We start from the raw sequence: 21,856 nt of genomic DNA on the forward strand, positions 1-21,856 counted from the left end.
ACAACAAGTATCCAGTAGAATGGAAGAGGGTGTGGGGGTTGTGGAACTATTTAATGCATTCTCAACAGTGAGAGTCAAAAAGTTCACACATTGCCAAAAATTCAGTACAATGTATTTGTCACAGGAAAGGCTCATGGCTGAGTTATCTACCCGGGATTAATGTGCTAATAACTCTAATAATTCTAATTAGGGTTCTAATAGCTGTGAGCCCTATGCTCCAGAGAGCTCAGGTGTGACTCCTACCTTTGGGTGCTGCCGTCTTCTTTGGAATGCCGAATTCTGAATCTGAATCAGAGTTTACAGTTTCCACCTTCTTGGCCTTGGGAGCTCTTTTAGGCTTAGGCAGCACATCTAGTTTTGCTGTTGGAAGTTAAGAGATACTGAACATGTTAATTTCACATACTGGTTGGACATATTAGGTTGTATTAGATACTCCAATTACAGCATAAATGGCGAACATCAAAACCAGATGAGTGATTTCTGCACTTGAGGAAAACATACTTCCACTTTTATGCTAGAACTGTGTGGAATAAACAAGAGGTTTCCTCTGTTGTGCTCTGAGATGGCTTGGTGCACCCAGTAAATTTCAGTGTCCATGAATGAATCTGTTTCATCTTTTAGAGTACAAAACAGGTTACTAGTAGCTAAAGCAGCAACACAGTTTCTCCAGGTTGGATATTTTGAAGATGTCTGGATACATTACAGTGTTACAAATACACTTGCTTTGCCTTCACGGTGGTATGACTGCAGGACAGCTTTCCCCCGGATGACTGCAGGAGTTTGGAAGGCAGTGCATGTGTCTCTGTGACATTGCTTTCCGTCAATCTCAGTGAAAAGGAACGTCAGAAAAATCAGAAGGAAGAGCAAGGGGACATTCTGCATTTCCTAGAGAATTTCAGTCAGAGCTGCACAACTAGTCTGGCTGTCTTTAGAAGATGGTCATTGGAATGCTCACACAGTGGGTGTCAAGGCATAGAATCACAGAATCATTTAGGTTGGAAAAGACCCTTAAGATCATTGCATTATGTGTTCTATAGGGTTACAGATGAGTGAGTCTTGCTGAAACCTCAGATACACTCCTGGCCTACTCTCTATCAGCCACAAACACCTCAAACAGACACATGTGCAAACACTCCAGATACCAGCAATGTGGATGTTTGTGAGAACTCAAATTTCTTTTACGGGATCACTAGGGGAATGTTTTTGGAGAACTGGAGAGTGTCTCCACAACCTTTCTGGCTATGATGCCTTGAACTGCTACCACTGGAAGAACACAGTTACATCTTTTCAGCTTTTTGTGATAATCCCTACTGGGTAGTCCAAGTATCAGGTCTTGCCATTAGAAAAAAAATAAAGCCTTCTTTGGCTTCATGGATGGAGAATAAAATGGTGTTGGTTATGGCAGCATTTCAGGTAAGACTTTGGGAGGGAAGCAACAATGCTTAGGATACAAGTCAGGAACTACAGTTGAAAGCAACTTGCAATAGGTCTCACTAGATACCTCAGCTGGGAAATAACAGCTGTATTAGCCAAGCTCTCCACTAGGTTTCATGACAGGAAACAGTCTGCAGCACAATCAATGTACACAGGCTCTCAAGAAGCCCAAATTTTTGGTAGAAAGTCCAGGTTTAGTATCAGTCCTGCAGGTGATGCAGAGAGTACTCTCACTGCTAGAATCTCAGCAGCTGCTTCTCATCAAGAGTGAGGCTGCTTTTCAGATTTCCCTTAGGCTTACTATAAAGCCCTAGAACCACAGGCAGCTCAAACAGTCATGGAAAAGTTCAGCTGTCTCTTGATCCTCTGTAGTGAACACCAGAGGTCAAGAGATTTCATCCCAAATTGATGGGAGTCTGCAGTCACAGAAAATCTAACAACTCTGGAACAATCATTTCAGCCACACACAATAAGCACTCCCAGTGTGAGGGTGAGTGGATGGAATATTACATTACCAGAAAATGGGTTCTGAGGAGGCTGCAGCCAAGTCCATGAAGATGGACTTAGGATCAAAGAGACTATGAAAAGGATACCAGATGACCAATGAACTAAACCTGCTGGGTTATTGCTGCACTGTTGAACTGTGATCATTAAACTGCTCGTATCTGATCTGGGCAGGAAAGAAGAAAAGAGATGAAGACTGGTGAAAGCAACCTGTCATTTTGCCATGCACTGAGAGGGAGACTGTCTCTGAGGCTACTCTGAAGGAAAAAATTTAACTCTTGCTTGAAAGAGAGCCTGTTTGTATCTATTTTGTGAGTGTAAAGTTTAATCAGAAATTCAGAAACAGATCAGAGCTGTATTTTAAGGTTTCAAGTTAGGCTAGTAACAACTCATCACATCCAGACCCTCAAAAAACAGAGAGGGAGAAAGACTGAATATTAAATTGCATCCATGCCTGGCTACTGCATACACAGTTCTCTCTTGCATTTACTGCAGTACAGAAGTATAATACAAAAGACTCTATTAGAGATCAGCTATTTCTGTAAACAATCTTTATCTACTGCAACAACTGGAAGTGTTTGAGAAGTATTCAGGCATTCACAGATTTGAACTGTTAACAAATTAGATTAGACACAGTGGATCAAGAAAGATTAGAAATAGGGAGGCAATGGGGGAAAGAGTGAAAAGATGCTGCAGTTCACTGGCGCCTAATATAGAGCACAAGATGGGTTTTTTCCTCATTTTTATGAGAGTAAGTTAACTATTGTAACTGGCTGCTTTCTTGCCAATTTCCTTGAGGCACCTTTTTTACAGAAGAGTTAATATATTAAGTTCAGCTGCAAGTTGGTCAAAAGAAGTTTTAAAAACCAAAGGCCACAGTATCACAGGGAGAAAATGCTGCAAGATGCCAGTTCCAAAAGCTGACTAATAACTGAAAGAATTTATACCTCTGACACTTGAGGAGAGTCTCTCATCCTCTGTATAAAGAGGAAAAAATGTATGGCCTTCTGTGATGGCTTTTGCCGGCACTGAGTTCATTTTCTTCAGAGCAGGTAGTATGTTTTGTATTTGGGCTGGAGACAGTGTTGACAAAACAGGGATATTTTGTTGCTGCTGACACAGAGTCAAAGCCTTTTCTGCTTCTCACCCCAACAAGGGGCTGGGGGTGCACAAGGAGTTGTGAGGGCACACAGTCAGGACAGCTGCCTCCCACTGACCCAAGGGATGGATATTCCACACCTCCTGCTGTCATGCTCCACTTTGCTCACCCCCTGAAGCTAAAAACCTCCCATTAGTTAAACTAACAGAAGGCCAAACACCACCTCCAAACGTGGAACTTATTAAGTTTTGACACTACAAAGTAGCCAGTGGAAAGAAACAAATTAATATTATTAAGGAGCTGGAGAAAGTTCACACCCTATTGCCGTATTTTACTGAGTTCAAAATAAAGGAAAGCAGCTCCCACTTCAAAGCCCAAAGAGACAATGCAAAGGTGAAGAAGATGACTTAAATAAAAGGATTGGCTTCCAGGCCAATTCTATACGTACCCTTTTTAGCAGCTACTGTTTTACTTGGAATTTTCTCTGTTTGTTTTGGGGCAAAAGATGATGAGAAAACAGGAGTAGAATCCTCATCATCACTGTCCAATTTTGTTGTATCTATAATCACAGAGTAAGTTTAGAATAAGATTCATTCACTGCATATATGAATTACATCAATATTAATTACAGTAAAAACTAATCTGAAATAAGTTTTTGTGAAACTACGGCTATGGATGTACTATGACTTCCTTATCTATAATACAAGCTTTATTCCTCTACAGATCAGAACCTCCTGCACTTTTCCCCTCTATAAATGTGGACATCCTTCTCCTATAACTACTGTGTGATGTTTGTGTGTACCACTCCCTAACATATTCCATTAATATTTGCTAAAAAAATAAGCAGAACTGTGAAAACAAGCTCACCATCATCCGTCTTCTGAGAGTAAGACGGAAAAGAGAAGATGTTCCCAAAATCTTGATTTTTCTTGGCTTGAGATGTTTTTCTACTTACAAACAAAAAAAAAAAAAAAAAAAGGGAATTACATGGATTACATTAAGTAGATACTGAAGTATGTGGACATCATAATACCCATAAGATTTAAATCCTGTTTTAATATTTCCAGTATTCTTGTGTGTGCTAGCAAGTCAAACCCCTAAAACTGACATCCAGTCAAGAACTTCAGCCATTTAAAATTAACAGAATTACTTTTTTTTCACTAGTTCTCTATACCAAACAGAAAACAGAGAATCTTTAAAAAAGTAGTTTAACAGATGATATTACAGACAAGTATAATAACTATTTTTATACATTATTACATTAGTTTTTTTTACTCATGAGTCATCGCTGCATAGGTCAGTTGCAAGACTGAGATAACATACACTTTAATTCCTCCACATTTTATTTTCACAGTACGTGTAGAGTAATAACAAGCTGACATTTCTCAGTTTTGTTCAGACAATTCTGCATTGAAGACATTATTAATAAAGGAACCCTGCTGAGCCACAGTACTTACTCTGGAGATGGCTTTGATTTGGCTGGGGAGAAGTCATATTCATCTTTTTCTAAACTGTCTGAGGGAACAAACTCATCCTCTCTGTCATTTGTAACTGGAGAGGCTTTTACTTTGAGCTCATCCAAATCGTTGTTATTGTTGGCATCATCATCATCATCGGCATCATCTTCTTCTTCTGAGAAGTCAAAAGTGTACTTGGGCCTCTCAGCTGAGAAAATCACACATGTACACATTTCAGGATAGTTGTTTATGTTATTTAATACAGATACATATATAAATCAAATTGGAAGTCAGTACACAAGAAAAGGACTGGTGGATAACAAATTTGTTTCAGCCTGAAACAAAGCAAATAAACAAAGAATAAAGGGCTGAAAAGAATAAAGAATAATTTAGATGTTAGCACACATCCAGCACCTCTTGTGGCTTGCTCAGACACCTTCAGCTAAGGGCATTATGGAGACATTAGGCACCAGTACTTTTAGGGAATGAGAATTCATCACTTAGAATTGAAGTTTCTTGAATCCACCATTTGAACATTCTTCCTAATTTTCCAGAAATCCTGTGGTGTTCTTTTTAACCATCAAATATTTATACATTTTCCAAACTTTCGGTCTTGGTGTTCATGAAGTGTTCAGATTTTTTCTGTTAATTTTTACTTGCCTTTTAGGCCTTATTTAGCAGTATAATTGCATTAGAGTAATTTTTTTGTTTGTAATAATATTATGTTGTCTGTTTCTTGTATAATTCACTAGTTTTGTGAGTAATTTATATTCAAGAGTTTAGAATAGGGGAAAAATTTCTGGTTTAAGTTAAAAAGTCTTTCACATCAAGCCTTAAGTTCCTGATCTTGACACTAAGAGTATTTTCAATAACTACACAGTAAAGAAAATGTAATGTGAGCTATCTGTAGGAAATGAAGTCCTAAAAGAAGGCTATGATCAAAGGAAAATGCAGTTTTGTAGCTGAAATTTTCAGTCACAATACACAATTCACAAAATCTTGGGTACCTGCAGCTCTCCTAAGCAGAGAGTCTCTTGGAATAATCACAGGCTCATTCTCTTCTAAATCACTTTCAGACTTGGATTCATCATCTGACCATGGGTTTCGTTTCTTCACTTTTTTTGCACTGGATTTTGTAGATGATGGTGTTCTTCTTACCCTAGCACCTGCCAAAAGTAAAAGCATTTACTACAGTTGAGGTAAAAAATATTTTCATCTTTTCTAATTGTTTATGATGCACAAATTTGGCATAAATTTTATTTTTGAAAACTTTTCCTTTAAATATTGTAAATTTCCTTCTTCTCCCTGAAGAAAGATTTAACATGAAATTATTTCACAAAGAACCTGACTGGAGGCTGCCAAAGGAATTTTTTTTATGACTGAAAAACATAAAATGTCTAATTTGAAGTTTTATCTCCTTTGCCATCAAACTTGCATTTCTTTAAAGGTTGCTAGAGTTTTCCAGGAAAAGAACATGCAGTTTTCCATTATTCAGGGAACATGATCAGAAATAGTTATTGGAAAAACACAACAAACATGGGAAGCAGAGGATATCCTATTGTGGGGGTCAAAAATGTGGTCAGTCAATTGCAGGGCAAACTCAGGTCAAGCTGGGCTAATTTGCGCTGGTTCAACACTGGCTATGGGAGATTTGAGCTGCACGTAGACAAGTCAGTCATAACTGCACTCAGTTAATCTATTCAGGTTGGATAATCCCCTGAACAATTAAAACCAGACCTTATCTCAGAAGAATTATTTGCATTACCACATTTTATTCCTTTTTTTAAAAAAATAAAACCCCTCAAACCTTCTCTTCTGTCTCTAGCTTTCCCTTTTTGTTGCTGCCTCCCTGTTACTATGTATTTCTCAAACAGCAACAATAAATTCCCACTAGCAGAGGAAATGGGAAAGTGAACATTGGTCGTCTGCCAAGCCATAGCACCCATAACTTTTTAGAAGTTAGAATGACTGAGTATGTCAGTAGAAAAATACATTTATTTAATCAAGTTCTACAATCTATACCATTACTCAGACTGAGGGGCTGATGTTGAGTGCCCTTCCTTCAATGTCAGAGACCATGCAAAGAGAGACATTTCAGTTTGCACAGAATTAGCCTCATTAAAAGCAATCTATTTTTCTATTCACGAATTCGAAGATTTAGACCCTCCAAAAAATTAGAATGTAGAAAATACATCACCCTCAGGAAAGTGGCTTACACAAAGAAATTTCAGCAGAGTGCTGTCAAATACTTCCACACCCCTTTTAGAGGAGAAAATCAGATGAAATAGCGATTATTGTGCTGCACTTCCCTTCTCAGTCAGTGTTAAAAATGCATCTCATGCCCAGTAAGTGTACACAACTAAGGTTAACTATGGCTATGCAAGGATCTTACCAGGCTCCTTCTTCTCTCTCTTAGGTTTAGGGGTTTTAGCTGCTGCAGCTGATGCATTCAGTGAGTCATCCCCACCACCCTCAGCTGGCACACCACCAAACTCTTCATCAAATTCCATTTTTATTGCTAGAGAATCAGTTTCACCCTAAAATTACAAAATAAAATAAATTACACCTTTACATCTCAAGATTGAACTGGAATAGTTTTGTAGACGATAATAAATGAATGTAGACTAGTATATTGACATTTGTTCAATAGTTTTGCAAAGAAGTTATCTCAATAAAAACACCTGAACAATAAGCAACCACAAGAGGCTTGCAAATGTAGAAGAAATTCAGTCCAAATTTCTTATGCATTAGGTCAGCAAAACAGTACAAATACAGCACCAATGATGATCTGGTGATTTGGATTTATGCTAATGGAGTAGAAAAATACCTCAGCTAAATAATAAATAATTGAATTGTAGCAGTCATTTTGGCTTACCTTTTTCTTTTTCAGCAATTTCCTGCTGGCATCAGCTTTCATGGCAGATGTAATCTGTGGAACTATTCTTCTGCCAAATGGTGATGGCATGGTCTCTTCCAGCTGGAGTTTCTTCATCTTGGGTTTACCAACTTTGCCTTTTATTGGTTTGCCAACCATGCCAGCCAGAACATCTTCTCTTTCCTGTGCTTCTACTTTCTAACAAACAAGAGGAGGCAGGAGGGGGAAAACACATTATTTTTTAATGAGGACAAAGTGGAATGTAAAGATTATTTAAGATTCAACTCCTTTTTTACATGGAACATAAGGCTCCCCTTAATGCTCACTTGAACTGGAACACACTTTTCAGTTCTGGGACACTGACCACTTAATCTTGGTAAATTTATTACCCTGCAGAGTTAAAAACTACACTTTTATTCAAGGATAAATAAATACAAACGCTTGTACACTGTTAGACTGAAAATATCTTTCTTTTATCAAGTTTCAATTTTGCAAATATGGGTCTGGTACTCTTGTAAACTTCCATTATTTCAGCATTTAACTTACACATTTAGTTTTGAAGTGTGTCACTTCAAATTATTGCACCCACCCTTTTCAGACAACATGGAAAACTGAGTCCAGCAGATTATTCATCAATAGGACTTTATCTTTTTCCAGAATTACTGAGAGGGAAACTAAGGGCCCCTCATATAGTATTTATGGTCTACACACTAATTATTACCATTACCAGTTACTACTCCCAGGTTTTTGTCATTTGAAAACTAACTTCCTCCTGGTTATTTTTCTTTTAACACCACTGTCTTGGAAAAAACATTTAACTGGATAGATGCAAGAGACAATCCCTGAGAAACACTACCAGGAACACAAATATCCAATATTGATTTCCCAGTTACCACTGTATTTGGAAATGTATCTGGTTTTGATTCAAATGTAGTATTTTTATTCCTTTTCCCTAAATTTTAATAATTTTGTTAGTGCTTTTAATTAAGTTAATATGAATTTCATGTTTTAGAAATATATGTAAAGTAGAACATACTTCAAGCTCTTCAACAAAGGCTGCTAGATCTTCTTTCCAGAGATCAGAAGGAGATTTTCTTTTAAGGTCATTTAGTTCTCTCTCCTAGAACATCAAAGTAGTACAGAGAATGTAAGTTACAGCTACAACAAATGCCACTGGAAACTGGATATTCCCATAAGGCACATCAGCAATTACTGTATCATTTCAGAACAAGCCTTCCATGGTGCACCAACCTTGGAATCTCTCTGCTTAATCAACTCTTCCACCTTCTCTTTTGTGAGTGACCACAGAGACATGTTTAAGATGTAGTTGAAGTCAGGGCCAGAGGTTGCACCAGAAGCAGAGGAAGCGTCATCATTTGCATTCTGTGAGTCCTCCTCTTCTGCTGCCTGAAGTGAAATATTCAGTTAAAAGTTTTGGTGATCTTAGCTCTGTGCATGAACTGTAACTCTGCTCCAGAGCACCCTCACAGAGTAGTAACATGTGCCTTCACAGATTCAATAAGCTGAACATTTTCTGGACCTTTCCAAAAGGCCATGCTCCTGTGACCTTCTACAGCTCGATTATTTAATCATTTGATGTAAGAAAACAAATTAATCCTGGTGCTGGAGCCACATGCCTTGTATGCTGCTGGCTGCAGTTACTGGTGCTGTCCCACTTGTCTCACAGGGCTGAGACCTTTGCCCTTTGGATATTCAGGGATAACTGTTCCTTTAGAAAATGAGCACAGTCCTTTGGATAAGAGCTGGTATCAAAGCCCCAAATGTATGAGCTGAGGTTTGGAAGTAGATAAAAATTTCTCATAATAATAGCCTTGTTATAAAATACAACTCATGGAATAGAGTTAAATACAGTATTAAAAATACAAAACAAATGTGAAATGAAAACAAATAGCTAAAGCAGTGGCAAAGACACAGGAAAGGGATGGCTGACAGAAATCTGAAGCTGCTTTTCAACACAGTTCCATCTTCCCATAGCAACGGGGATGTAATTTGGAAGTTAAACTGGTTGCATCTCTCTTTTGGAACAGTAAAAACTGCTTGGTTTTAAAAAATGCAGAAATAAATATGGGTCAAGGTCAAATATGCTGAAATAAATTTAAAAGTCATAGCTTCAGAATACCCATGTTTCTTTACAGAAAAATTATTAATAAGTTACATAGAAATAATTACATTAATAATTAGTTGTATGTGTGGGGTAACTGATGGAGCACTTTCTGTATCAGCTAGTCAGAAATCTAGTTGCCAGTTTTTATTTGGGTACATTAAGAAATTCAGTCCTCTGCAATCTCATTTTTCAGGCTTGTATTGTCTAGTTTTCTTCTAAGAATTATCCATATACAGTACGCATATTACGTGACTATATTTTTGTGTAAGTTTAGTGTTTTTTTTTTAATGGAAGCCAATAAGAAGTAATGAATAATGTTTTTAAAGTGCTATGTGTGTTATAAATTGTTAGACTACTAGAAAACATGCAATATAATTATAACAGTAACAACATCAACTATATCTAGATTATTACCTTTTCCTGTGCTTCTTTCCAGGCTTTTACTGGATCAGATTCATAACCTCTCTGGACCAACATCTGAATCAAATCTCTTTTTGATCTGTTCTCTACAAGACACACACAGACACAAAGGAGGGAAAAAAAAAAAAAAAGGAAAATTAGTGTCATGAAAATAAATGCCTTCCATGTAAATATTTTCTACTATACTTAAATAATTTCCAGACTTTCCCCCACTGTTAACAATTCTAAATTCCATTTACTCACCAATGGTAATTTTTCCTTGTATCTTCTCCAGGATGAACCGAGCTTGGTTGTTCAGCTTGGTGGACTCTGCACCCAACATTCCCACGAGCCACTCCTTGCGCAAACTATAATAATGTAATCGCAGATCAAAGAACTCCTTCAGGATGTCCTGCACAGTTTCGTACTTCTTTAAGCACCCCATGTGATCAAACAGCACCTACAAAATACATTAAATACTTGAGAGAGGCTGCAGAACTCAAACTTGGCTAGCCTTTGTGCAAGTGTTCATTTCTATTGCACATATAAATGCACTCTACAAAAAGTGGTATTTTGAGGAGTGTGAACTCAAATCTCACTGTGGAGCTACACAGCACAGAGCTGGATGGACTTTATTTTTATCCACAAGTAGATTTAAGATGAGATTTTCAATAGCACATTCAAACAAAAAGACAGCTATTATAGAGAAATATGCCTGAATTCACTTGAATGACTAATTTTATCTACATATTAAAGCACAAGTTCAGTAGCAACTAATGATTCACAACTATTTAATATAACAGTTGAAAAGCTTAAAAATCCTTAATAGTCTTTTAATTCAGCTGTGAAATCTGTCACTTTTCAGCTGTGAAAACTACCATCCTTCAAGTTCAAGCACAAAGTAGGAAATCATTTTTACTTGATAGGTGGAATCAATCCTGCCTGGCTTCTGACATCTCCAGTTTAGACATTTATAGGTGAACTAGTCACCCTCAGTGCCCTCCATGGTCAACTGAAAGAAATAAACCCCTCTAGGGGGTAATTCATCTATCCAAAATAGCTATTTGGGAGTTGGGGGACAATGGCCAGCTCACATAACTTTTTAAGGTGCTTACACTAGGGCAGATTAATTCCTACACAGATACAGAAAGCAGCCCTTATGATTTATTTCAGCAGGCAGAAAATGCAGGATTCAGCTGCAAAACATTTTGTAATCTCTGAAATGTAAAACTGACAACAGATACTCATGGTAGTTCCTACAGTTGTTTAAATATGTGAGAAACACCATCACCCTGATTTGGTAGATTTGCTTTTCAAATACAATCTACAAAATTAGTTGAGCAAGCCCTATTTCCTCTTCCAATTCTACAGTCTTTAACTTGTTTTTAACCTATTTTCCCACAGCTTTTGATGTACACAACAATAGCAACAGTAATGATATTTTTGTTTTGTGATAATATCTGAAAGTAGCATCTGCCATAAAAAAATATAACTTTTTTCAGTATCTGTAAAGACAGGATGTTTGGAAATCTTCTGGCAGAAATTAACATGCATTCAAATTCCTCTCATAATAGACAGACATATATATCTATTCATATTCTTAGCAATTTAAAGCACTATTATGTCTTCAGCAGCTTAAGTACAATGTTTGCTATACCTTACCACCTAGAATTGGATTTATGCTGGTGGAAACATTGGATCATTTAACTCCTATTAGAGGAGTAACAGTCCTGTAGAAAGTGCAATTTTAAAAATGTAACTTGTCTCAAGTTTAAAACTCAAATCTAATTATAATATGGCAGAAAGTTATTTGTATGATCTACTTTACATTAACCACTTTTGGTTAGCTTCACAGGAAATTTTCAATTACAGGAAAGCAACCACCCCAGGCCTGTCTCACTTGAAAGACTTATCAGGTCTTAAATGGATTTGCTCATTCATATTGACTCATATTGGTCATCTTTACAATTTTCTACTACTCAAACAATTTCAAATACACAGTGCATTATTCAATACCAAGAACCACACTATACTACAAAAACATTTGAGCTTACAAAAAGCAACGTTAGGGATTCTGATAGCCAAACATGAAAAAGTTACCATAGAATTACAAGTAAGACTTGTTTGAAGCTTAAAGACTTTGTGCAATCCAGCAGCTTCTGCCTGTGCAAGTTTTTCTTCAGTCATCTTCACAACAAATTTCACAGTTGTATCAGTGTGGTATTCCTTATAGTCAGAAATTAACGCTGGAGTTTTTTCAGTCCCATTCAACATAGGTTCTAGAACCTGTTCTTTGTACACCTGTTAAAAATAGGGCAGAAGAAAACAGAAACTTGAAATGCCTTAGAACTGCAAACCACCTGAACAGCATAAACTTTTAAAGCCCTGTTCATTACATCTGATACCAGTTATAATTTGCAGAACCAGTATAACCTGCAAAATGCAGGCCAAGACAAGCACAAACATAAGAGGCATCTAGCCAGAACAGAAAAGGCTACTGTAAAGTTTATTAACTATGAATTCAGCAGGAGAAGCAGGTTTTCTTTGTCATATCGACAGGTAATGGCACAAATAGAAAACCATCTTCTACAAAAGCACACAGAAGAATGAAACAAAGTTCCCTTCCATGTATGTATAACCAGAAATTGCATAAGAAGTTCATGCAGATGCAGGATTAAATAATTTAATGATGAATTCTATTTTTTTTTTGTTTGTTTGTTTATATTAAAATGTATTTCACTTTTCCTTACCTGGGTCCATGTCCTTACAGGAAGCTCTGTAATCTCTACCGTGTTCCTGTCCACCACAAATATTTCACCACTCACTACATACTGATTTTGACCAAGTTCCTGAATGGTTCCTTTGAAGTTTTTGTAGTTTGGGAGCTGAAATTGGAAAAACCAGCAAAGTGGTAATAATCTTTACAATAAGATGTCAGAAAAACATTTTTTTCCCATACTCCATACAGTTATCACTGTACATTGCACTAACCATCGACAAAACTCTCATGCCTATGAAAATCTGAAGTCATGGGAAAAATACTACAGAAAAGAAACAGAACACACACATGCAAGTGACAGGACTAAGTACCCTACTGTCCACAGAGTAGAAAAATTCAGAAGACTCAACTGAACCCAGTGAGGTGATGGGGTTTTGTTTTGATTCTTTTGTTTGTCTGTTTTTCCCCTATTTTAAAGGAAACTCTAAGCACAAGGCATGACAGAAAGCAGATCAATGCCCCAGCCTCACAATAACTTTACAGAAGTGGTGCTACCTCCCCTAATCATTTTTTTCATTGTTGTGCTGTTTGGCAAAGACAGTGGAACCCATCCAGATTAAATCATAACTAACAGGCTGAGGAATATTTTTTTAACAGGATTGATTTCCTTATCCATCTTACCACATGGACACAAACACATACCAGCATACAGAAAGGAGGCAGAACTGCCTCTTTCAACCACAGTGAGCTTCAATTGACTGTGAGACTACACAGAAGGCCTAGGAGTCCTAAAGGAAGGGCAATGGATTGCATTAATTTAAAAAAAATCTCATTGTTCCCAAGAATTTGCCAAAGGAAAGTCACTATGTCATGAAAATTGATAGTGCACACTCAGTGAACTGTGATCTAAACAGAGGAGAAAAAATATTTCTGCTTCTATGACTTGGTAAACACAGCCAAGCAGCAGTATTCATCAGCTGTTAAATTAAGGTTACATCAACTGTATTTCATCTCTTGGTCTCAGACATTATGGGTTCACACAGGTATTCTTCCTGCCCAATTTTTTTCACACCATTTCTGGGAGGACTTCCAAAATTTTGAATAAACAGAAGCTAAATGCAGTTCAGAAGCTGCTGATTTTCTTGAACAGCAGCAATATTTTCTCCTCTGCTAACAGATGTATAAAAGAAAACAATTCAGACAAGAGAGAAGAATTGTTAACTGAACACACATAAGTAGTACCTTCAAAAAGAGTGATATAACTTCTTACTATACTGCCATGTAACAACTACCCTGTAAGACTTGTAACAGTCAGCAGACTAAACAAAAAGTCCTCTAAAATAATTGTAAAAAATATAAATTGCAATATTTTTGCTTCAAGGTGAACTTCCCCAGTGTCATCCCAACAGTCAAGTAAAGCTTCTGCTTAAAATTACTGGGACTAACCAACTCAGATGTTCCAATAATCAAGAAGTTCCAGAGAGACGGGAATTAATTTCATAAGTACAAACATAGAAAATATCAACATATACTATTATTTTTACCATTGGGTGGGGATCTAGGCCATCCAGCATTCGTCTGACATTGTTTACAATCTCTCTGGTATCATAGTTTGGAAGTTTGCATGCCCATCCAGTACCAATTCCTTCAGCTCCATTTACTAAGACCATGGGAATGATGGGAATATACCATTCAGGCTCTACACGTTGGTTGTCATCATACAGGAATTTAAGCAAGTTGTCGTCCACTGATGGAAAAAGTAGCCTTGCTAAAGGGCTTTTAAAAAGAAAAAAAAAAAAAGAAAAGCATTTAACCAAGTCCAGTAAGTAAAGAGCATTTCACTTTAACAATCCTTGGGCCCAGATATGATCTGTTTGTAGATTTTTCTCACATCTCCCTTTCTCTTTGCCATTCCGAAGCTGAAAATCCAATGTGCACATCATCTATCCTGAGATAACGAAGTTCTTCCCAATGGAAGAGCGTGTTCATAACAGATGACGTTTGTTTCCTTCACAATAACACATGTACCTGACACACCAGCAACTGCTGACATTTAGCATGAACAAAATATCATTCTTTGAAGCTTTCAGAACACACAGCTCAGTGTGACACTGGGGCACCCAGTAACAAAGCAACACAGCATCCAAATAATTGCAGAATTTCCTTGCTTAACTACAGGAGTAGCAGTCTCTGAAAATGCCACAGGTGTTCAAACCCACACTTAGAGATCCAAAGCAAAATATGAGCTTCTATCAAAATATTTCAATCTATCTCCATTTCTCTCCCCCCAACACAAAAAAAAAAAAAAAAGAAAAATAAGAAAAAAAAAGAAAAAGTGTAGTGAAAGGATGAGTTTCATAACGAGACTATTTAAAAATACACATTTAGCTTTACATTTGTGTTCACCTTAACATGGTAAAAATATAGCGAGGGCTGGCAGCATCCTTCCCACCATGAAGCCTGGTGCCAAACTGACCAATAGGTTGTAGCAGATTCACATTGTTACTTCCAACAAAGTTCTGAGCCAAGTTGACAATAGTCATCATTAATGCTTGCTGCAAGAAAATACATATTCATAGTAATAGGTATGAGACAGTCTATCCTAGTCAGCCAGTAAAATCTATTTTTAATGCCCCAAAATTGCGTGACTAACCTGAATTAAAACTTTTAAAAACAGCCTCCCTGCTGAGAAAGGACTGTTGTAACCTATTACAGGGGCTGCTGTAATATATATAATAATAATATATAGGGAAATAATAATAAAATAATAATAATATATAGGGAAAACATATTCTATGCTTATGAAAATCCCAGAGCTTCTCAATTTTTTCTAAAGTACTTCTCTGGGGGAAGTAAAGGGGCACAAACTGACCACACTTGCATGCATAAACCTCAACTCATTTCTTCTAAAGGAGAAGAGAGGGGATGGAGGGACTGTTAATATGGACACTCTTGCAAATATTTCAGATACATATACACAAAAAAGGAGCTAGAAATAATCTTTGTTCCGACACTGTAAAAAGTTTTTTAACAGTGTCTCTGCTTCTTTCCTTAAAATACTGTATTTCTTGTTTCAGACATAAATTGTCCTAGTTCATAGTTCCTGTATTCCTATGATTTGAGAATGTAGAAGTTGCCTAGGTAGTTAATTATCTGCTATTTTGCCATAACCCACACTGCATTTGAGACAACACTGAGCACAAACACTTGGAAAGAAAGGAAATACACTCTTATTTAAGCTACATACTGTTTGGTTCATTTTCTTTAACAGTACATTTGTAATTAGCAGACTTACAGTCAATAGTTTGCAATTTTAATACCACAAACATTTACCCAATATTTAACGTAGGGTAAAAGTCCTCACAGCTTCAGCATCCTCCATACTCACCTCCCCATGGTGATAAGCTGACATTTCAGCCACAGAACCAGCCAGCTGAGCAACCTTTACTTCACGTTTATCATTCCTCTTAAAGCAAGTGAATAGAACCTTGCGTTGCCCTGGTTTCAAACCTATGAAGAAGAACATCCCATTTTCAACACATACACAAGAAAATGTTTTAGAGTGATAAACTTGTTTTGCCTTATTATCATTTTTAATTTATCAAAATAAGTCTAAACATTAAATAGAACCAAATTCACGCTGTAATATTAACAAAATTATAAATATGAATTTTTTAAAAAAGCAATAAAAAATATTTTGCCAAACTCAAAAAATTACCAAAAAAGTGGAAACATAACTTTTTCAGCCAATTATACAGCATCCAATACATCATTCTAATAAACAGCAACTCGATACTAAATGTACAATTTCCACAAGAGTTCTTTCCACTCTACTCAGCAAAGAACTTTTTCCTAAGAATATCAGCACAAATTCAGCAATGACAACTGTAACTGTAGCTTAACAGGTATTTCCCAGCACTCTGAATTTTTACTTTTTGTGTGAAATTCTCAAATACACATTAAAATTCAACAAAAAAAGTTATCCTCTTTAGATCTTTTAAAGTTTTATGAAAGAAGCCATAAGCTCTGATCTTCTGGTTTATTTTCATTGCTTAAGCACACTTTAGGAACAACATCTGTGTGGAAGGGATTGCATCATATTTCCTTCACGTTAACTAGAACTTGATAACCAGTTCTAGATCATGCTTATTGAGCTATTCAGTGTTTTAATTCACATACATTTCTGAAATGCACTAAAATATTGTTAAGTGTTACCATTACTACACTGGGTCAAACACAAGAGCACAAGCTGGAAGGAAGACAAAAAAGAAACTGACTTCTATTTCCATTTCATTTAAATATGTAATATCCAAACTTTTTTACAATGGGTCTGCAGCATGTTTTTCTACCAAAATCTATTGAATACAACAGACTTAAAGGATTTCTTTCACACAGGAGAGTCACCAAGTAGCAAGAATTGTAACTAGCATCTGAGAAGAGACAGTCAAAATATTATCACTCAACTGTTTTTTTCTGAGATTTCCTACCAGACTGGCCTATTACATCACTTGATGATGCTAAAGGACAAAATCCATTTCTAGAGTGCTACACCTGCTGAGCAATTCAAATGTCTATGCCCAGAATGCAGAATTGCAGCCAAATTTGGCAGAAACACTCACAGGAATTATATATAACATTTGTAATATTATATATACACCTACATATGGACATAGACACACACAAATATATGAATATGTTCCCTTCTTATTTTCTTACATTTCTGTAGAAACAGTGTACTGCAAGTTCATTCTTTAAGTTTCAGCAAAATCATTTTGCTGTTTCTGAGAAGGCAGATCATGTACAGTATGTTATAAGGAGCAATGATCTCTTGAAACATACAGCTCTGGAAGTACCCACGTATGGCAGGAAGCAAGTCTGGAGAAGCTGAAACAGTGACTGGCATCCTTTGGTTCCCTAGGTATGTGTCTGCATACCTAACTCAGTTTCATTCTGCATCAAAGCTGGGGAACCATCCTACCATGCGGCTACTGCCCCTACCCCCTGAACTACTCCTCTCTCTCATCCAAAACACAAAAAGCTCTTGCTGCATGAATATTTTGGTACAGGTCTCTAGTGTCAAGAAGGCTAGCCAGCTCCAGTACAAAGTGCACTGGGAAGTGGAGATAAGTGAACTTCCCCTCTCCCCAAAGTCTCAAGGCCTTTTTTCTGATCTTAGTAAACTTATGCACACAATGACATGGGTGGAAATTCCTGCTCACACTGTCTACAGACAGTTTTACAAATGAAGCTAGAGTGTTGTAAGCTGCTCCTTTTAATGTTCATGCTATTGCAAGGGGGAGGGTTAGTAAAGCTGACTGACAGGAGCCTAGCAAGATTACAAGTCAGTAAACACTAGAGCACTGCCTGTGGTGAAAGACTGAAGGGAGAAAACATTTGCATCTTCATCTGCATTTAGCTGCTGGCTTGAATTTGAATTATTATAAGCACTTAGAAGACTTGCTTTCTCTGATGGTTTGAGCAGAAACAAAGAGCCTGTAGGGCCCAGGGACTAGGTCTGGTTAAGCAAAAAACCTACACAGCAACAGTTTAAACTTCCTCAAGAAGAAACGTGACAACTCCTTAGCACATAAATCACAGAATTTTACAGGTTGGAAGGGACCACAGCAGCTCATCTGGTCCAACCTCCCCAAGCAGGATCATCCTAGAGCACATTGCACAGGATATAGTCTCTCTCAAATATCTCCAGTGAGAGAGAATCCACACTCTCTCTGGACAATCTGTTCTAGTGCGTGGTCACTGCATATTGAAGGTGTTCTTCCTCATGTTCAGATGGAACTTCCTATGCATCAGTGTCTGTCCACTGCCTCCTGTACTACTGGTTGGCACCACTGAGACGATCCTGGCTCCATTCTCCCGACACCTCCCCTTTAGATACTTACACACATTGATGAGGTCCCCTCTCCATCATCTCTTGAAACTGAACAGGCCCAGCTCCCTCAGTCGTTCCTCATAAGAGAGATGCTCCAGTCCCTTAATCATCTTCATAAGCCTCCACCAGACCCTATCCAGCAGCTCCATGTCTTCTTTGTACTGAGGAGCCCAGAAGTGGACACAGCACTCCAGAGGAGGCTTCACCAGGGCAGAATCACCTCCCTTGACCCCTGCCAAAGCTCTTCCTAATGCACCCCAGTACACCACTGATTTGAAATAGTAACAAACAAATATATAGAAGTTCTTACATTTTCTACTTGAATGCATTGATTCCAACACAAATCACAGCTTTAAAAACTCCCAATAAACAGGAACATTCCAACAAATCATAATGAATTATTAGCTTACCATCAACAAGGGAAGGAATAGATCTCTCGTTGTCCGAATTTGAGAAAAGGATCAACTCCTTGTTAATGAAATCATTGTAAGTCAAATGTTTTGTTGCTGTGCCATATAAAAATTGCTGAAAAAAAACACATACATTACTCATTCAATACAAAAACTACATTACATTTAAATCTCACCTGGCAGATTTATTACAATTATTTAGGACTCACCTCAGGAAGGCCGTGTAGTCGACGCTGTCGCCTATCTTCCATGAAATTTGTTAACCATTCTTTTCGGTCATCAATCTTCTTCTTACTGAAGGCCTGGAAAAATTCCAAGTACACCAAAGTGTCAGCATATAAAAGCACAAAAATATGTAACTTTAGTCAGAATTTTAAGTATATTGCACCATCTGATCAAGTATTCAATACAGCTTATTTGGACAAGCTAATCCATATAACTTACATTTACATTTAAGGAGCAGTACCAGTACATGACTTTTCAGACATTTTTGCACATGTTTTTTTGAAATGACAGATCTCTCACTGATTGCAATTTAAATTTATATTGTTTTCCTGAAATCTGCACACATTCAGACAAATGCTATCATTCCACTTCCCCTCTTCACATCAGAGTTGTCCTTTGACACACAGGTTTGAAGATCTTTCCCCACGCAGCTTTAAATCATCATTTAGACTGAGCTAAACCCAACTCTAATCAAGAAAACCAACTGAAGGTATCAGAAAAAAAGTATGCCTCTGTTCTTGTCTTCTCCATGCCCTATTTGCTCTGTCAATAACTTGGAGCTGTTCCTGACTGGCCATCCCTAGTCCTCTTAGGAAAACTGACAGCCTGACAAAATTGACACTGCACAAAAAGCCTAAGCCAGAGTTTGGGCCAGCTGACTGATGGCCTCAGCCTTCATGATGACAAGGCAGCACTTTCCAGCAACCACTTACCACTACAAAAGGACATGAGAATGTTCTGACTTTTTGGTGTTACAGAAACAGAGTTCCCCTCCAGCGAGTCCCAAAAAAAGAGAAAAACACATAAAAACGGAATATGTTAAGCAAGATTTTGACTACTTTGGGAAAATTCTGTGAGATGCTGAAGTACTGCCTTTTTTTCTCATGAAGTAATATACAGAAACTCCATCATGTCCTGATTTCAACTACTCTCCTGAATAAAACACCACTATCACCATCTTTTTCAAAGGACTCTACCTGAAGCCCTCCAAAAGAGCTCAACAAGTAGTTCCAGTTCCTTGGAGACACAATGTTGCATAATAAATATTAAATGCAACTTAGTTTCTGAGAAAGAGACTAAGTGACATCACCCTGTCTTGCATCAGACTGACTTCCTTTGTGAACAAAGCTTCATAACTCACAATGCCAGACGTCTAAAAATTTAAGATTAGGCGTTTGTAAAAAACATGACTAATTCTTACAATTTTCTTCAGGCTCCCTTCAAATTATCTATACCTTTTCTAGACCACTGAAGCGACAAATGACCAAGACCTGGATCAGCATAAAAATTATTTCAACAGAATAAAAATAGAATTAATAGAATTAAGAGCTGTTCTCAAATATTTACACCTGAATGGAATAAGAAGAGGATTTTTTTGGTTTCTCCACTTAAAACTGCTACTCTAATACTTCACTTGCTAGCAAAAGAGTTCTTCAAAATGCTGAAGAATTTGCTGTGTGAAATAATTTTTGCTTTCCTAGATTATAGCTATCATGAGGCCTGGCAGGGCCTGTAATCACACACCACCCAGAGGTAAACTTGGGGTTGGGATTAGAGCGATCAGCAGAGGAAATGCAGGTGGAAGTGCAAGTGAAGCTCCTGTGCACAGCCCCAGCACTAGCTGGTAGTTGCTGAGGTGTAACAGAGGCGAACAGCTTCCTCTCAGACTGACAGAACATTATTTTAGATAACAGTGAGGATCAGCCATAATTGGTTACATGGCCCCATATATGGCTCTGTATTGGGGTCTCTTTGCAGAAATAATACCAGAATTCTATTAGTAAACCCACACATTTTACTCTATCCATGGTATAAGAAAAATGTTGTTTTGTACAAGACAGGTATTTTTCCATTTTCCTTTTTTTTTTTTCTCTCCAACACTTTTTTCTCTCTAATGTCACCTAGAATTAAAATAGTGAATAAAAGTAGATAAAAGTTGAAATATTTCTTGAGAAAACAGATTTGTTCCAGACACTTCTTCTTTGTCCTCCCACAAGCTATCTGTGAAACATACATATTTTCCTGCACAAAACTATCTACAAGACTTCAAACTCAAAAAGGTAGAGCACATGCATGAATACATACATGACACACTGATATATCTTCAGTGAATAAACAATATTTATTTGATCTTATTTACTCAGAAACAAAATACAGATCCCCTAAGTAGATGTGAAACATAATTTGTTTGGCCTCTATTGCATTTACTCAGAGGCAAATTTCTTATGTTCTATCTTTAAAAGCAATTCTGACTGTAACATTTCTTGATATTCACATCACACAAAATTACCAAAGCTAAAAGAAGAAGGTGGAGCTCAGGTGTGGATACAGGTTATTCCAAAATTTAAAACATTTTCCAGTATATTCTTTCTCCTCCCAAAGTGCTTTTTTTCACGTAAAACAAGCAAAACCAAACCAAACCCTCTTAGGACTTCCTGATGTGCCATTTTCAGCACACAATGAAAACTGAAACATACCATATAGAAGCACTCTTATAAGCTCTTACCAGTGTAATGGCAGCATCATCCTCAGGCCCAGCGTATCGAAACAAGATCCGATGTCTTTCCATGTCAGCAAAATATTCTTTTGCTTCTTTAGCAGTGCTGGTACCCAATCCTGTACAATAAAAAGTAATAGTTATTCAACATTCAAAATTTAAGTTTTATTATTTTACCCCTTTTATTTTACTGGGAATATAATAAAATCATTACATAAGATA

General features: G+C 37.2%; 1 protein-coding gene across 8 annotated transcripts in view; it reads right to left on the bottom strand.

Moving 5' to 3' along the window:
- TOP2B (DNA topoisomerase II beta) overlaps window positions 1-21,856 on the bottom strand; it is a 68,632-nt gene that overhangs the window by 1,340 nt on the left and 45,436 nt on the right. For 4 of the 8 annotated variants that reach the window (XM_085051125.1, XM_085051123.1, XM_085051122.1 and 1 more), the window contains 19 exons: window positions 21,644-21,753; window positions 19,122-19,214; window positions 18,913-19,027; window positions 16,001-16,122; window positions 15,019-15,167; window positions 14,157-14,388; window positions 12,644-12,778; window positions 11,994-12,194; window positions 10,158-10,353; window positions 9,909-10,000; window positions 8,621-8,776; window positions 8,406-8,489; window positions 7,370-7,567; window positions 6,887-7,031; window positions 5,502-5,660; window positions 4,495-4,702; window positions 3,905-3,987; window positions 3,486-3,596; window positions 244-360 (listed from right to left, as the gene is read on the bottom strand). In XM_085051125.1, the coding sequence (XP_084907251.1) occupies window positions 244-360; window positions 3,486-3,596; window positions 3,905-3,987; window positions 4,495-4,702; window positions 5,502-5,660; window positions 6,887-7,031; window positions 7,370-7,567; window positions 8,406-8,489; window positions 8,621-8,776; window positions 9,909-10,000; window positions 10,158-10,353; window positions 11,994-12,194; window positions 12,644-12,778; window positions 14,157-14,388; window positions 15,019-15,167; window positions 16,001-16,122; window positions 18,913-19,027; window positions 19,122-19,214; window positions 21,644-21,753 (2,706 nt within the window). The remainder of the gene's footprint in view (window positions 1-243; window positions 361-3,485; window positions 3,597-3,904; window positions 3,988-4,494; window positions 4,703-5,501; window positions 5,661-6,886; window positions 7,032-7,369; window positions 7,568-8,405; window positions 8,490-8,620; window positions 8,777-9,908; window positions 10,001-10,157; window positions 10,354-11,993; window positions 12,195-12,643; window positions 12,779-14,156; window positions 14,389-15,018; window positions 15,168-16,000; window positions 16,123-18,912; window positions 19,028-19,121; window positions 19,215-21,643; window positions 21,754-21,856) is intronic. The other 4 variants (XM_085051126.1, XM_085051128.1, XM_085051130.1 and 1 more) reach the window with 3 other exon arrangements.

The sequence above is a fragment of the Lichenostomus cassidix genome, chromosome 2 (assembly GCF_008360975.1).
Source record: "Lichenostomus cassidix isolate B80296 chromosome 2, HeHo_3.0, whole genome shotgun sequence".
Taxonomy (NCBI): domain Eukaryota; kingdom Metazoa; phylum Chordata; class Aves; order Passeriformes; family Meliphagidae; genus Lichenostomus; species Lichenostomus cassidix.